Here is a 17,184-nt window from a genome sequence, read left to right as displayed (position 1 = left end):
TCACAAGTACTTCTCCCGAAACTCACAGATTTTCTGCGTGACCATCGGATCCAATGTTGAAAAGTCCCAGTCGGCTAACTGCATTAGTCGATCATGGGCCTCCTTAAAGAGGCCAGAACCAATATTCAGCTCCACCCGCATGCGCCACTCAGCTAGCTTGGAGCTGTTGAGGAAGACATTATAGTTGGCTGCCATGGGCTGTGGATAGACAAAGAGGAAGATCTGGTCAGCCTGGGGACCAGCCCCACCTGGGTCCTCTCCCACAGCCTCAGGCCCCTGCCTCCAACATCTGCCTCTGCAAAGAAATAGGCTGCTGACCCCCAAGGCCTGAGCAAGGGGTCACAGACTATGTAATGATGTACATGGGGATGCAGGATCCGGAATCCCCCAGGGTCTCTGGTCACTGGTCTTCTTGCTCTAAGCCTTCTGGACCATGCTGAGAGGGCTCCCGGCCCAGGCAGCTCCCACTTCCCCAGCCTGCGACCTCACGTGAATTCTGCCTTCTTCCAAGGAAACCCTTTATCCCAGGGGTGTATATGTGCATGAGGGAGAGAACTCAGGTTTTTTCCCCCATGTTTAACCTCCCACTATGATCAGGCTCAGGGGCTAGAATGGGAGACCTGGCAAGCAGTCTACCCTGGAGTTTGGCTGGCTCACTAAGACAGTCTACCTTGCAGTTTGGCTGGCTCACTAAGCCAATCTACCCTGCAGTTTGGCTTGCACCCAAGGTCTTTGGGAAACCCAAGAAGGGGTGGGTCGTGGGTGAAATGTAAGGGGTGGGGGCGAAGCATATGTCTGAGCCCTCGGGGCGGGCCAGAATGATTTTTCCTGGTGCTGGTCTGCACTGCAAACAGACCAAAGAGACTAATTTTCATATCAGCCAGAGATCTCTGCGATGAGGAAAGGAACACTCCATTTCCTGGCCAAGCCACCAGGATCCCAGCTGCCTCCTCCTGGGCATAGCTATGGCTGATACGAAAATTAATCTCTTTGGTCAGTGTGCAGTGCCTTAGCTGGTGTGCAGGATGGCCAGTTTAGACCCTGGCCAGTGTCTTGAGAGGCAGAACTGGTCACCCTCCCCTGCATGGAGAGGCCACATAAATGCCCCACACTCAGGTGTGCCTCCAAATGCACAGTGGATGCCCCTCAGACCCAGCCAGGAGAACTGTCCTCCATAGCTGTCTGTCTGGAGCTCTGGGAAAGAGGCAGGGCCAGAAGGAACCCCGGGGTCAGTGAACATTTCCTGGAGTGTCCAGCAAGAGGAGGCGGTATCTGGAATGCTGGTGGATTGACCAGGAAATGCAGTGTTCTTCTCTGTCCCAGGCTCACCCTCCAGCTCCTCCCACACCGAAGAATCTTTATTAAGTGTGGAGAACTGTGATCCTCCCTGATTCACAATATTCTGTGCTTCCTGTTGCCCCCAGATTGAGTCCAGGCCCCCAGACCTGGCTCCCACAGCCCCCATGGCAACTCTACCTGCCTTTCCCGCCTCTCCAGCCTATCCTCAAGTGATGGCCCCACTGGTCACAGAGGAGTCCCACCTCTGCCCAAGATCTAACCCTCCTCCATCCCATCCCACACCTGCATCATCTCTACCATGGCCACCAAGTCAGCCAGTGAGATTTGGTCCCCGGTGATGAATAGCTTATCCTGCAGAAAATATGCCTCGAAGAGCCGCAGGCTGTTCTTCACCTCTTCCACTGCATGCTCCATCTTCTCAGCTGAAACTTCCTCGCCTGTTATCTTTGGAATCAGCAACTGGCCAGGGTTGGGAAGAGGAGGGAAGAGGAGGCTGCACTCCAGGGCCACCTGCTCTGCCAGGTCTCTGTACTCTTGTCTGCTGGATAGATACTGGACAGTTCCCAGGACATAAAGTAGTTTCACCTCTTTTAGCAGTTCTGATTGGTGGAAATTGCTGGGAACCATGTATTCACAAGGATTTGGGGAGCTCAGCAGGTGTAAGTCCTGTGACTGATTAGTGATGCCTGTCACTGTCATAGAATTCGATGTAGAGACACATGTATTGGTTATTTGTCATCTTCAAATTTTCTTTTTTCTTTTTTTTGTTTTGTTTTTGAGACAGAGTCTCACTCTGTTGCCCATGCTGGAGTGCAGTGGCGGGATCTCAGCTCACCACAACCTCCGCCTGCTGGTTACAAGAGATTCTCCTACCTCAGCCTCTGGAGTAGCGGGGATTACAGGCATGTGCCACCATGCCCGGGTAACTTTCTTTTTTTTTTTGAGACGGAGTCTTGCTCTGTCGCCCGGGCTGGAGTGCAGTGGCCGGATCTCAGCTCACTGCAAGCTCCGCCTCCCAGGTTTAGGCCATTCTCCTGCCTCAGCCTCCCGAGTAGCTGGGACTAGAGGCGCCCGCCACCTCGCCCAGCTAGTTTTCTGTATTTTAGTAGAGACGGGGTTTCACCATGTTAGTCAGGATGGTCTCGATCTCCTGACCTCGTGATCCGCCCGTTTCAGCCTCCCAGAGTGCTGGGATTACAGGCTTGAGCCACCGCACCCGGCCAACTTTTGTATGTTTAGTAGAGATGGGGTTTCACCATGTTGGCCAGGCTGTTCTCGAAGTCCCAACCTTGTGATCCGCCCGCCTCGGCCTCCCAAAGTGCTGAGATTACAGGCATGAGCCACTGCGCCTGGCCATCTTCAAATTTTCTATGAGCTTTTTTTTTTGTTGTTGAGATGGAGTCTCACTTTGTCACACAGGTTGGAGTGCAGCTGCATGATCTCAGCTCACTGCAACCTCCACTTGCCTGGTTTAAGTGATTCTCCTGCCTCAGCCTCCTGAGTAGCTAGGATTACAGGTGCCCACCACCACACTTGCTAATTTTTTTTGTATTTTTATTAGAGACAGTGTGTCACAATGTTGGACAGGTAGGTCTTGAACTCCTGACCTCAAGTGATCCACCTGCCTTGGCCTCCCAAAGTATTGGGATTACAGGCGTGAGCACAACACCTGGCCTTCTGTGGGCCTTTCGACACTGAGATTCTCTAGTTCAGAATGAAATGCCTCGAATGCTGTCCTGGGTGAGTCATATCAGCCCCTCCTGTATGCCCTTCCCTCACCCTAATAAGACTCTTTCATGCGCATTGTTTCAGTCCACACTCCTGACAGCTCCGTAAGGCAGGCAGGAGAAGAAGCTGAGGAAATGAGGCTGAGAGAGGGAGGGAGACTGACTTACTAGAGTTCACCGGCAATCAGCAGGGCCAGAACCGGCCTCCAGCCTCCCTGACTTCCTTGTGCCCTTGTCCCCAGGCCCTGGAAGTGATCCTGCTCACCTTGAGCCAGACTATCTTCTTCATGGGCAGCTGAAAGGCCGCGTGTTGCCAAGCCATGAACTCATCCACATTGGCACGTACGTGCAGGTCTGGCGGGTACCAGTGTGATGGAGCGCTGTACTTGCGGCACAGGTAGTAGAGGATGGCCACACTGTGAAAAGGGCTGGTCAGGGGCACTGCCCTTGCCTTCCTGAGTGCCAATACATCAACCACCCCAATATGTCCTGGGCCCAACTGCTGGGGCTTCCAGAGCAAGGAGAAGCCCAAATGGCCCCGGGAAAGGCCTTCACCAGAGCTGTCTGTCTGACAGTCAGTAAGGGCAGGGAAGGAGCCCTGCAGGGTGAGTAGGAGTTGGGGGCTGGTGGTATAACAAAGAGTAGGCCAGCAAGGGGAACAACACGTGTCAAATCAGGATGCTGAGGCAGGTGGATCGCTTGAGTCCAAGAATCTGAGGCTGCAGCGAGCCAAGATCACACCACTGCACTCCAGCTTGGGTGAAAGAGCAAGATCCTTTTTCAAAACAGAAACAGGCCAGGCACGATGGCTCACACATGTAATCCTGGCACTCTGGGAGGCCAAAGGCGGGCAGATCCCTTGAGGTCAGGAGTTGGAGACCAGCCTGGCCAACATGGTGAAACCCTGTCTCTACTAAAATGAAAATACAAAAATTAGCTGGGTGTGGTGACACATACCTGTAATCCCAGCTACTTGGGAGGCTAAGGCACGGGAGTCACTTGAACCTGGGAGGCGCAGGTTGTAGTAAGCCAAGATTGTGCCACTGCACTCCAGCCTGGGCCACAGAGCAAGACTCTGTCTCAAAAAACCAACAAAGAAAAACACATGCTGAAATACCAGGGTAAGGGCAGCAAGGTGAATCTGAAGAACGGAGAGTAGGTGGGTGCAACTGGAAGGAGGGTGGGGGTGGTTGGGGAGTGGTGAGGCAGCAAGAGACACTGTGGAGGCCACAGAGGGTAGCCCCAGGAGATGCAGGGAGGTTACAGACTTAATCCGTAAGATTAGGTGTTATATAAGCCAGGGCATGAAAGGATCCATCTCTCTGGTGCTGGATGGAGGGTGAGCCCGAGGGGGCAGAATGGATAACATGGGGGCCAGCAACTATCGGGAAGGTTGTGGTATCTGGGAATGGTGGAGGTCATGGGGACAGAGGGAAGGGGACGGAGGGGAGACATGCTTCGGAGGGGTATCCTAGGCCTTGCTGATTGATGGCTGCTGTGGGAACCTCCACAGGACAAGGGCTCCTTTATTATCATCAACAGCAACCTTACCAAGGTAAAAAGATCAGGGTATGGAGAGAGCTATTCATTAGAGAGTGGCGGGAGAGACAGCAACCGGCTGCAAGATTCAGAACTTGTTTGGATCCTGATCCAAACAAACTGCCAAGAAAATATTTAGGAGATAATCAGAGAGTTTTGAACAGGAGCCAGATATTAGATGAAATCCAGGAATTATTGTTAATTTTGTGAGGTATCTTAATGGTAATGTAGTGATCCTACCCTCTCTTCTAGCCCAGGCTGGAGTGCAGTGGCGCAATCAGAGTTCACTGCAGTCGTGAACTCCTGGCCTCAAGCGATCCTCCCGTGTCAGCCTCTCAAAGTGCTGGGATTATAGGCATGAACTACTGTGCCCAGTCTGTTGCTTTTATTTGCTTTCTTTCTTTTTTTTTTTTTAAGAACTCTTATCTCTGAGAGGTATGTTCCTAAACATTTATTGATTTATTTACATTTATTTTTATTTTTGAGATGGAATCTTACTCTGTTGCCTAGGCTGAAGTACAATGACTCAGTCTTGGCTCACTGAAACCTCTGCCTCCCGGGCTCAAGCAATCTTTCCACTTCAGCCTCCTGAGTAGCTGGGACTACAGGTGCAGACCACTACACTAGCTAATTTTTGTATTTTTTGTAGATATGGGGTTTTGCCATGTTGTCCAGGCTAGGCTGGTCTTGAACACATGAGCTCAGGCCATTCCCCAACTTCAGCCTCCCAAAGTGCTGGGATTATAGGTGTGAGCTGTCCCCTAAACATTTATGACTGGAATGATGGGATGTCTGGGAGGCAGGGGAATAGAAATGATGTAAAATGGACCCCAAGTTGGCAACAGTCGGAGCTGGACAATGGGTTTGTGGGGTTCCTCATGCCCCTCATTAGTTAGTATTCAAGTATTCAGTCTCCTTTAGTGTATGTGTGAGGTTTTCCATGGTGAAACAGACAAATGCTCACACTGAGTCTCCCAGGAGGAGCAGAGACAGCTGGTGCAAGGGCCCTGGGGAAGACTTACCTTTCAGTTAAGATAAATTTCCCATCTTTGAGGCTGGGCAGCTTCCTGAGGGGGTTGATGTCAATGTATTCTTTGCTGTGGTGGTGACCTGGGAGGGGCAGGGAAGGTCTGAGGCTGTGGGACTCCAGGGGAGAGAGAACTGAGACTCCCAGAGACACAAATGCTTCCCTCTCTATTTTCTCAAGAAGAGGGAACTGAGGCCCAGAGGGACATCGCGTCTCACCCCAGGTCACAGGGCAAGGCAGTTGCAGAACCGGACTGGGATCAGAACTGCTGGCTCCCAGCCTACTCTACCCTAGGTTTGGTGACTTCCATGCCTCCTACCTGTGTCCAAGGACCAGGACGACCCTTTGGCCCAGAAGCTGGAGGCCTCCCCATCCAGCTTCCCCCAGCTGGGGGGAGGCCTCCAGCTTTGGGCCCACCCCCAAAGCTGGATCTGAAGCCATAGCCTTTGAATCACCCGAAGACCTGAGGGACTGAGTCCTATCCCTACTCCCATCGCCCTCACTCCTCTGTCCCCTCTTTAAGGAAGCCGGGCCCAGCACACAGCTGGACATCCAAAGGGAAGCCTCTCAGACACAATCGGGGTCATCTGTACAGGGAACCTGACGTGGGGGCAGGAGTTGAAACTTTCTGGACCAGCTGCTTCCCGTTGGGGTTTCCGCTCGCACCCCATTAATTTCCAAAGCTTTCCTGTCTCTTCCTCTGTGTTCTAGAGGCTTCTGCTTTTGCAGGTTGAGGTTTTGGAGCCCTTCTGTGCTCAGGATGGAGTTGGAGCCCACCCGTCTGACCCTTACTTGGGGTCAGTGGAGCCCCGAGCCGTTCTGAACACTGGGGAAGACGGGTGTAGACAGACTGTGCTCTTCTGCCCCCTTTGCCAACCCAGCGGGCAGGTGCTGAGTTCACAAGATCCTAGACTGCCACAAGGAAGCCAGGGTGCCTGGTGGGAGCCCAGGGAGTCCCAGATGCTCTTCTTTCCCCCTTCTCCTCGAAAAGCCTGTTCATCTCCGGCGTGGGGACTGTCATTAGTGGGGAATGACTAAGGTAGGCTAGACGGGGATGCAGCCTACAAGCCCCCTGGCATCTTTTCTTTCCCTGGGGACCTCTGGGGTGATTCCCTTGTCTCTGTCTCTGCTCCTCAGAAACGCCCCTATCAGGCTGGGCATGGTGGCTTATGCCTGTAATCCCAGCATTTTGGAGGCTGAGGTGGGCAGATCACTTGAGGTTCAGATTTTGAGACCAGCCTGGTCCACATGGTGAAACCCCTGTTAAAATACAAAAAATTAGCTGGGTGTGGTGGCGAGCACCTCTAATCCCAACTACTTGGGAGGCGAAGGCACGAGACGCACCTGAACCCAGTGGAGGTTGCAGTGAGCAGAGATAGTGCCACTGCACTGCAGCCTGGGCAACAGAGCGAAACTCCATCACAAAACAAGAAAAAAAGAAAAACCCCAATCTGTGTGCCCTGCCTCCCCCAGGACCAGGCCTGCCAGGTAGCAGTGGGAACTGACCTTTCAGCAGATCCACAAACTGAAAGTTGAACCGGATGTCATGCTTCTTCGAGAAGATGTAGACGGCACGGCAGGGTGCTGACAGCAGGTCCATGTAGAGCTCCAGGGCCATGTTGAGATACATGCCAGGCCCCACAGCTGCAGCTGGCCAGCCACAGACCTGGGCCTATGTCTGGCCAGAGTCCCTGGCCCTGTGCCCTCTCCAATATGGGCCCAGGACCCTGTGTTCCCCAGGGAAACTTCTTGTTTCCCTTTGTGTTGTCATAAGGCCAGGAAGCCTGCAATTCTCACGGCAGCAAGGATTCTAAGGAGGCCCAGGAGTAGGCTCGCGAGAGGCCTGTGGCAAAGATGTGGCAGCTGTGACCCTAGTCTCCCCCTTCAACATATGCCTGTGCCCCATGGCACGACCTCACAGACACCCTGTCTGAGAAGGGATTATGCCTGGGAATTGCTATGGCTGGACTTTCATTGCAGAACCTGACGAAAGGGGCTTTGCAGGGTCCAGAATGAGGAGGAGGCAATAAGAATTATCCCTGGAAGATTCCAGAAGTAGAGACTGGGAGTATCCATAGGTGAATGGAGCCTGAACTTTGACTAAAAAGGAATTGGGAGAAAGAGACACAGGAACCTGGGAGCTTTGGGAGCAGTGGGGACACCACCACCAGGAAGTCATGGGACACTCAACCAGTGTGTGCCATGCAGAGGAGCCCAGAAACTTCCTGGCCTGGGTTGGGTCTGCAGAGGCCAGACTGTGCACCTGGTGGCCCAGGAAAGTAACTAGAGCCCCACGTGGGGGACTGAGTGCCACTCACTCTATGCTGTGTGATCTAATATGTCTAGGCTCAGAAATGGGACTCACCCCACTTCCAGTGACAGAGTAAGTCTGGAGACAAGCGAAGAGCATGCAGTGTGTTTATTGCAGACAGCAGGGTGCAGTGGAGTGGGCTGCACCTACTCAGAGGAGCCGCTCCTGCAGCAACTGCACCTGCTTCTGGGCCAGCTGGGGGTCCCGCTGAGCCTCATTGTGGTTCTGAGGCTAGAGAATGAGCTTGTGGGCCTCCAGGAAGAGCTCAGTACCCAGGGTGGCCTCCACACGGGCCCGTCACTCTTGCAGCCAGGGAGTCTTGGCAGAGGTCACAGCCAACAGCAGTGGGCAGGGAAGACAGGACAGCTGGGGTTGGGGCTCAGCCCTGTGCCCAGAGTCTCCCCAGAGGGCAGGTGGGTAGGAGAGCTTCACCTCCATCACCTCCATCAGCACCAATCTTCCTGGGAGAGCTGCTCCATTGTCACAAAGGGCCTGGCCACCAGCACCTCCCCATCCAGGTGCTGCAGGGCTGGCGGCAGCCTCCCCACAGCCACTCCAGTTGTGCAGCATCTGCAGGCTGCCCTGAGAAGTGGGGCAGGAGAGACTGGGCTGGGAGGAGAGGAGCAACTTAACCCAGACCCTTGGAATCCTCTTGGGCCTCCTCACCATCCCTTCCTGGCTGCCATTCATTAGTGATGTCCTCTGGGGCTCTGTGTTCAGAAGGTTTCTAAGGATTCATTCCGGCTTAGGGGAAGGAGTACTGTGATAGATTAGTGATGTCTGCTCAGAGCAGTGGAAGTGAAGCTAATATGTAATATGTGCTAATTGGTACCTTCCACCTCTGGGGGTCCAAACTCCTGCCCCAGCCTGCATGACAGGGCCTAGGAAGCTCACCTTGCACAGGTAGACATTGGTGGCAGGCAGCTGGATGGTGACATGCTGCCATGCCAAGTACTCATCCACGCAGGTGTGGGCCTGCAGCTCACATAGGTACCAGTGTGCCTCCATCTGGTACTTTTGACTGAGGTATAAAAAGATGACCATGCTGTGGGCAGGAGATGTTAGAGATCTTTTCTCCAGCCTGTCAGGGACAGGCGGCTTCATTGCTCATACTCATGGTGATTTGACCAGGTTTTCTTCCCAACTTCCCCTTCAGGGGAGGACCCCTCTATACCGCAACTCCCTCCAGTCAGTGTCTCCCCACGACCAAACCACTCTGTTTCTCCATTTCCAACTCGATCCTCCCTGGCCCATGTTTCCACTTCCCCTCCCAGTTACTGCACCATCCTGCCCTCCATGCCCAGGCCCCACTCCCTGGCATCAGGGTCCCCATTCAGAGTGAGAGAGGCAGGCCTGCCATGTGAGCCCTGCCCAAGTTCCCTTCCTAGTGCCCCAGAGCACTAGGTGCCCATTTTCCATCCTTGGGTAAGCCCTGAGAGGTGGTTACATTATTCCCCCCACCCCATTTTACAGAGGAGAAACCTGGCACACAAAGTTCTGTGATTTGCCGAAGGGCACAGAGTGAGGAAGTGGGGAGCTGGGATTGAAAGTGGAGTCTCCCCGGGCCTTCCCAGCTCCTAGGACTCTGAAAGGATGAGCTGGGGACATTTGGGGAGGAGCCAGCCTCAAGCCTGAGCCTTGCCTGCTGGCTTCAGGTTGTCAAGGCTTATCTGGGTGACCTATGCCCTTTCCCCACCTGGGCAGCTCCAGATGGCTAAGGCTCTAGCCAGGTTCCAGCCTCCAGCTTTAGCCCAAAGGTGCCCGTGGGTCCAGCCTCTGCATCAGAGCTACACAAGCTGAAATGAGGAAGGGGATGCTGTGACTTGGAAAGATGTCCAGCCCAGGGAAAGATCTCCCCTCTTTCCTCTGCCTCCCCCTACAACTCTGAGCGCCTGAACCCAGGCAGATCCTGGCTCTGACCCTGAGTGGTCACCAGGTCACCATTACCTCTCTGCTAGTAGGAAGTCGCCATCTCTGAGGGCAGGCACCTTCCCCAAGGGTTCACCTTCAGGAACTCAGGCTTCAGGTGCTCCCCTGGTGGGCAGAAAGGAGAGAAGGCTCGGTGCAGGGCCTGGTCCTTGGCACCCACTCCATGGGGTCCAGCCCAGCCACTTGGCTCACTCCAAGACAACTCCACCGGCTGCAGCTGAAAAGGGATGCCATTCTGTCTTGCAAAAGTGGATGGTGTGTCAGGTCCAGGAAGAGCTCGAGCCCCATTGCTGCTCCTCTCACCTGCCCTCCCAGAATTCTGGACCTCCAGGAGTTGCTCAGCCCTTCTCCAACAGTTTTGAGCTGTTTCCTGTTCATAGTCTGCTGTAATGGGCCAGAGTACAGGGCAGGCTGGGCTTCAGGGACCTTCTCTGGATATTCCTGGGAAGAGAACTTCATCTTCTCTCTTAACTCTTGCTGATAATTTTCTGGAGCTAGGCACCTTGTAAAACCCATGTCCCAGAATGACAAACCTGGAAATGCAATGCTGGTGCTGAAGCTGCATTGAAACTGAATGAATGAGGCCCCCATCCTCTTATTTAAATACCCTATCAGTCTGTTGAATGTCAAAGCGTGTAGGGGCAGTGTGGGGGAGCTTATAGGGAGTCTCCATTTCTGTAGCCTTCCAGATGTTCCATGCAGAGTTTTCCTCTAATGACCCTTGGACACCGTGGTGGTCACTGTTTCCCTGCATAAACCTTTGATGATCCTTACCTTTAGTGCACCAGTGAAACAACAAATTCTGATTTTCAGTGTGTGCAGTCTATATGGTTAATAAAATCAGTTTCTAATGGAATATGCCTGTGCCTGCTGTGTTTTTACCTAAGCACTGCTAAGGACTCTCATTAGTAGCTAGACCTTGGAGTTCCTTCCCCTGGACGCCTGGCCCAACTATTTTGAACTCATTAACCTGCCAGTGTGTTTCATGGTGTCCTGCTTCCCCAAGCACCTCAGGGAATGTTTGAGTTGAATATGAATGAATCGTTGCAGTCACCAAGGATGGGATTCAGGCCCAGCTCTCACCAAGACCATAAGGCAACAGTCTTCGATCTAGATTCTCCATGTTAAATCTGCTATCTTCACTGTAGTGAGAGTGATATTGAGAGAGAAAAGTTAAGTAATTAGGGTGGGTTCTTAGTAAAACTCCTTTAAACAGAGGAACAACCTGAAAAATCAGGTTTCATACACAGATAAGGAAACTTGCACAAACCTCTGGCCTACTTGGATAAGGGAACAAGACCCAACATAGAAACGCCTTTGTCCTTTGCATAACCAGTGGGCTTCTAGGAAATAGTCTCTTCTCCTTTTGTGGACATGTACACGGTGGGCTACAGTGGGTACCAGTGGGCACTTTCCTTTCTTGGACATGCTTTAGACTGTGAGCTGAGCCTCTGTGAATCATCACTTCAGCCTGACTGGTCCTGGGCCAGGCTATCACTTCAGCTCCTGATTGGTTCCTGGCAATGTCCAGGGGCCAAGCTGAGTACTGTTCTCTCCAAGACCAGTCAGCACATTCCTTCCCTTCCCAGTCCATAAAAAAACCCTGGACCCAGCCTCATAGTGGGCAATCTACTTGGGCCTCCCGCCAGCTGCGATGAGCTTTCTTCATTTGCTTATTAAACTTTTGCTTCAACTTCACCCTTTGTGTCCACACTCCTTAATTTTCTTGGTCGTGAGACAAAGAATTCTGGGTGATACCCCACAATGAGAGACTGGTACATTGTGGTGCACGAGCAAGACTGCAACAATATGTTTTCTGCTTGCTTGTTTGGACTGGCATCTTCCCAACTCTCCAGGGTGCTCTCCTCCCACTGTGGCCCTGAGCTTTGCCTCATTGTAACACTGTGCATCCTAACACTCCTGCATGATCTGCATGTTTTTCACCTCTGGACCCTCCCCACACAGCTTTTTGCTGCTTGACCACCCTTCCCACCTACTTTCAACTGTTTCTCTCCAGCACATCTTTCATGATAAGGCTCGAGTGGAAGCTGCATCCGAGGCAGAAAGTTATCTATGCAGCTTTGAAACTATCTGTTTATGCTTCTGTTTACCCTTCCCCAATACTGTTTACCCCAATACTCAAAGTCAAGGTTGGTGACTCAACAATTTTCAAAACTTCTAGCTTATCAGTACAGCTTTATTGTACTGAGTGTTTCACCATGCTTTTACTGTCTTTGAGGTTAAAAAACCCCCAATATTCACTCCTATTTGAATCATCCTTGCTAGACTCAAGCAGCTATGAATTCAACCACAGTGTAAAGTTCTTCCCTACAATGCTTTATTATTATTATTACAGCTCCCAAGAGAGTACCATCTTTCAGCCCAAGGCCTTGACAGAAGCCCTTCAATTCTGTCGCCTTTTTTCACCTCTGGAATGCTGACACCACCCATCACCCCTCTCTCCTTGTTCATTTACTAGGTTTTGTTCTTTTTTTCCTTTTGTTTCAATATCCTATTGTATCTGTGCCTTTTGGGCTTCACATCCTTTTTGGAAAGAGAGGCACAGGTAATATAATGAATGAGGATGCTCTTCCTCCCTGGTTCCCTCTAAGTCAAGTTTCTCCAACCCGCTGGTCGGCTTGGCTTTCAATGCGGCTCAACACAAATTCGTAAACTTTCTTAAAACATTTTGAGATTTTTTGGTGATTTTTATTTTTATTATTTATTTATTTATTAGCTCATCAGCTATCCTTAGTGTTCATGTATTTTATGTGTGGCCCAAAACAATTCTTCCAACGTGGCCCAGGAAAGCCAAAAGATTGGACACTCTGCTCTAAGTGTTCCCCAAGTTCCCACTGTTTTGAGAGCACACGTCCCAGGTAATAACACACAGCCCATCATTTAGCGACTGCTCAGGGCGCAAGCTGTGGAGAAGGGAGTCCGACTACGAGCTGGTGCTCTGAGCCAAGCACGCGAGGACCCACCGCGGGGATCCGGAACCAACAAGCTCCACTCCCGCATTACACACACACACACACACACACACACACACACTCGCTCGCGCGCGCCGCCCCCAATAAGCTACACACACACACACACACACACACACACACACACACACACACACACACACACCCACACACACACACACACACACACACACACACACACACACACACACACACACACACACACACACACACACACACACACACACACACACACACACACAGTCCCAGCTAACCAGCCCCGCGAGCGGGCAAGCAGCGAGTGCGGCCCCGCTGATTGGCTAGCGCAACCGGCACCGGAGCCAATGGGAGCACGCCTTGTTGACAGGCGCGCAGCCGGCATGCGCGGTGGTCGGGAAGGACTGGCCGTTGCTGTGGAGACGCCTGGTGAGTTCCTGGAAGGCCGGTTTGAAGGCGGCTGGGGTGGGGGTGAGGCTCGGTAGAGCCGGGGGCACAGGCCTGAGGGGCTGCAGGCGCGAGGCTGGGTTATGTGAAGACGCTGGGAATTTCGCGGGCAGCTTTAGAGCCACAGTCGGGGAAACCGAGGCCGGGCTTCCTGGCTGCCCCGCGGGCCTCTTCACGGCTCTTGCCGCTGCCTTGAGGTGCCTAGAATGGGTTCCGGCCTCGGGGGTGGTTCCCAGTAACCGCAGGAGCCACCATTGATTTGGCGTCTGCTGGGTGCAAAGCCCAGCGCTAACCCTTTACTCGCGACCTTTCGCTTCACCTTCACAGCAGCCCTGCGAGGTGAGTGCTGTTATTAGTGCCATTTACAGGGGTGGAAACTGAGGCCGAGGGAAGGTGAAATGACTTGCTCGAAGTCACCCAGTGGGTGAACGCGACTCCAGACTGAAAATTGTGACCATTCTGTTTCACTGACTCCCCGCAGAAGGTGGGCCCTGGCCAGATGGAACTCACCTGACACTCCCAAGGTGTCTATCTGCACAAGTGGTTTTGGGAGTCACTTATCTCTTCAGGACCTGAGTTATTACAGGTTATAAGTGTGGGACCGTCGGATTCCATGTGGCTAAGATTCCTTCTGTGTGATTATTATGGTTAGAAATAGAATATGCTTAGAACGGTCTCGTTCAGCGGTTGGCAAACTTTTGTTGTGAATATATTAATGTTTACATTGTTATATTGTAAATATAATGAGTATAATAGTATTCATAATAGTAATTTAGGCTTGGGGGGGCCATACTGTGTCTACTCAAGTGTGGCAATGTGGTGTGGATACAGCCAAAGACAATACATAAGAGAGTAGCTGTGTTGCAATAAAGTTGTAATTATGGGGACCAAAATTTTAATTTTATATATTGTTTGTATCATTTTCATGTGTCATGATTTTTTTTCCAAATATTAAAAAATGTAAAAACCATTCTTTGCTCCCGGGCTGTACAAAAAGGGTGGGCTGGTTAGCTTGCAGAACCCTCATCTAGTACAGAGCCTCATACATGAGGAGAGACAGACCCAGAGACTGGCATCTGTGTCAAGTCAGTCACACAGCCAAGGTACTGCCACCACTGAGCTTAAGACATAGGCTTCCCACCTGCCAGGCCGGGAGACACCCCTAGTTATCACTCTGTATCAGGGTGCTGATGTCTCAAAGTGTGTTATTCTTTATCATGTGTTCTGAGGCCATGGAAACTGTAAGGGGTTTGGAAACTTACTAGCTTAGACTAATAAGCCTGGTGAATGTGCTGCTATCTGAAGAAATGCAGCTGCTGGGCTGGGAGTCAGAAATCAATAGATATTTTTCTTTTTCATGATTATTCAATAGCTTTTTTTTTTTTTTTTTCTGAGATGGAGTCTTGCTCTGTTGCCCAGGCTGGAGTACAGTGGTATGATCTGGGCTCACTGCAATCTCTGCCTCCTGGGTTCAAGCAATTCTTCTGTCTCGGCCTCCCAAGTAGCTGGGACTACAGGTGCCTGCCACCATGCTTGGCTAATTTTTGTATTTTTAGTAGAGACGGGGTTTCACCATATTGGTCAGGCTGCTCTCGAGCTCCTGACCTCAGGTGATCCGTCTTGGCCTCCGAAACTGCTGGGATTACAGGCGTGAGCCACTGTGCCCGGCCTCAATAGCTATTTTTTTTTAAAGCTCCTTTTAGTGAGTTTCTTGGATTTATGGTGAACAATACATAGTCACCATCCTCACATTGCTTACAGATGATAAATATATAATCAAAATGGTTATTTCTTTTTAAGCTTTTTAAACTAATTTTAGATTTAGAGAAAAGTTGCAACAATACAAAACGTTCTCTTATGTCCCTCACCCTGCTTTCCCTAATGTTAACATCTTACATAATGATACAGTTATCAAGAACAGAAAGCTAGTGTTTGTACAGTATTATTAACTACATTACAGACGTAATGTGGATGTTACCATTTTTTAAATTAAGGTTGTGTTTTCATTCCAGGATCCTATCCAAGATCCCATGTTGCATTTACTTATTTCTCCTTGGTCCATAACACTTCCTTAGTCTTTTCTTGTTTTCCTTGGCTTTGATGCTTTTAAAGAGTACTCATCAGTTATTTTGTCTAATGTCTCTCAATTTAAAGGTTTGTCCAGTGTTTTCTAATGATTGGGGTGAGATTATGCATTGTTGGCCAGAATAACACAAAGACACATTATCTTTGTGTCTTTCTCAGTGTATCAGATGGAGTCCAAGATACTGGTATGTCTTATTACTGGTGATATTTACCTTGATCTATTGGTTTATTTGGTGTCTGCCAGGTTTCTACACCATAAAGTTACTATCCATTTCTAATTAATGAGTCTCTTGAGAGAGATAGATTGAGAGGACACAAATTCTGGTTCTCCATGAATTTGTGTCCACTAACTTTAGCATCCATCTGCAGATCTTTGTGGTGTTTGCCTAAAGGTAATTATTTCTCTCTTTCCTTCTGCATATATTAAGTCAAGTTCTACTGAAAGGAGATCTACCCTCTCTCTTATTTATTTATTTGATTTTTTTTTTTTTTTGAGACAGAATCTCGCTCTGTCACCCAGGCTGGAGTGCAGTGGCACCATCTCCACTCACTGCAAGCTCCACCTCCCGGGGTCACGCCATTCTCCTGCCTCAGCCTCCTGAGTAGCTGGGACTACAGGCGCCCGCCACCACACCCAGCTAATTTTTTTGTATTTTTAGTAGAGACGAGGTTTCACCGTGTTCGCCAGAATGGTCTCAATCTCCTGACCTCGTGATCCGCCCGTCTCGGCCTCCCAAAGTGCTGGGAATACAGGCGTGAGCCCCCACGCCTGGCCTATTTATTTGATTATTTATGTGTCAGTATGGGCCATGGATATGCATTATATTCTATGAGTTAAAATTCATTATCATCATTATTTTGTTGCTTACTGTTACAGCATTGGCTATTTAGTTAGGCTCTCCTTCAGGGTAGCTTCTGTGGCCTATCAGCTGGCCCTCATTTTTTTTCTTGTTTTTTTCTTTGAGCACTTACTTTATGGCACCACACCACGTTCATCTTGTGTTTACTCTGCCCCAACTCTGGAATCACAGTTCTTTTTGTCTTTAGCCTATCCAGTCAAGATACAGTTTTCCACAGCTACTTAGGTTAGTTCTTTTCTTTCTCATGCCCTTCAGAGTGGTTGTGTTGTTGTAATAGGTTCATTGTTAGGGTTTATATTTGTTTTCGAGTTCCCCTTATGTCCTAGCTGATTTTAGTTTGTTCTTGGGGTATGAATTATGACTGATTTCTGAGAGTCAGAGCTACACACAAAGGTATACTCAGAGAAGTATCTTTCCCTCCTCATGCCTGCCACCCTGTTCCCATTCACCCCTTCTTTTCACCCCTTTCCCACCTACCCTGTATAGCTAACTTTGGTATCTGGATTATCTTGTGTTTCTTTTGCACAAATGAACAGATAGTTGTGTATTTTCTCATATCTCTTGTTTCTTACACAAAGGTGACATGCTATAGATAATTGTGTTTGCTTTTTTCACTTAACAGTATGTTTTAGGCTGGGCATGGTGGCTCACGCCTGTAACCCCAGCACTGAGTTTAAGAGACTGAGGTGGGTGGATTGCCTGAGGTCAGGATATCGAGACCAACCTGGCCAACATGGTGAAACCCCGTCTCTACTAAAAATACAAAAAAATTAGCTGGGTGTGGTGGCGGGCACCTGTAATCCCAGCTACTTGGAAGGCTGAGACTGGTGAATCACTTGAAACTGGGAGGCAGAGGTTGTAGTGAGCCGAGACTGCACCTCTGCACTCCAGCCTGGGTGACTGACTGAGTGAGATTCCGTCTACAAAAAAAAAAAAGAAATTGTGTGTCTTGAAAATCACCCCATATTCTTTTTTTTTTTTTTTTTTTTTTTTT

At 50.3% G+C, this 17,184-nt stretch overlaps 2 protein-coding genes across 8 annotated transcripts in view; one reads left to right on the top strand and one right to left on the bottom strand.

The window, feature by feature from the left end:
* Positions 1-7,210, bottom strand: LOC111522006 (glutathione S-transferase theta-4-like). Its single transcript, XM_023185713.2, has 5 exons — positions 7,099-7,210; positions 5,588-5,675; positions 3,292-3,442; positions 1,582-1,758; positions 1-198 (listed from the first exon to the last, which is right to left on the bottom strand). Exons 1-5 carry the CDS (start codon positions 7,208-7,210, stop codon positions 1-3), a joined length of 726 nt encoding a protein of 241 aa, XP_023041481.1.
* Positions 7,211-13,066: 5,856 nt separating this feature from the next.
* The window catches only part of CABIN1 (calcineurin binding protein 1), a 170,680-nt gene continuing 166,562 nt past the window's right edge, over positions 13,067-17,184 (top strand). For 3 of the 7 annotated variants that reach the window (XM_026448427.1, XM_026448424.1, XM_026448422.1), the window contains exon 1: positions 13,308-13,584. The gene's annotated coding sequence lies outside the window, so the exon portion shown is untranslated. The other 4 variants (XM_026448420.1, XM_026448423.1, XM_026448421.1 and 1 more) reach the window with 4 other exon arrangements.

The sequence above is a fragment of the Piliocolobus tephrosceles genome, chromosome 19, assembly GCF_002776525.5.
Source record: "Piliocolobus tephrosceles isolate RC106 chromosome 19, ASM277652v3, whole genome shotgun sequence".
Classification (NCBI taxonomy): domain Eukaryota; kingdom Metazoa; phylum Chordata; class Mammalia; order Primates; family Cercopithecidae; genus Piliocolobus; species Piliocolobus tephrosceles.
Note: the sequence above shows the minus strand (reverse complement) of the source record. Positions and strands in the feature narration are given on the sequence as shown.

Excerpts from the sequence above, each read along its gene's own strand:
- LOC111522006 (XM_023185713.2), bottom strand. The coding sequence starts at position 7,210 with ATGGCCCTGGAGCTCTACATGGACCTGCTGTCAGCACCCTGCCGTGCC. Across the intron at positions 5,676-7,098 it reads GTTTGTGGATCTGCTGAAAG|GTCACCACCACAGCAAAGAA; the intron begins GTCAGTTCCCAC and ends TGCCCCTCCCAG. Across the intron at positions 3,443-5,587 it reads AAATTTATCTTAACTGAAAG|TGTGGCCATCCTCTACTACC; the intron begins GTAAGTCTTCCC and ends CCCTTTTCACAG.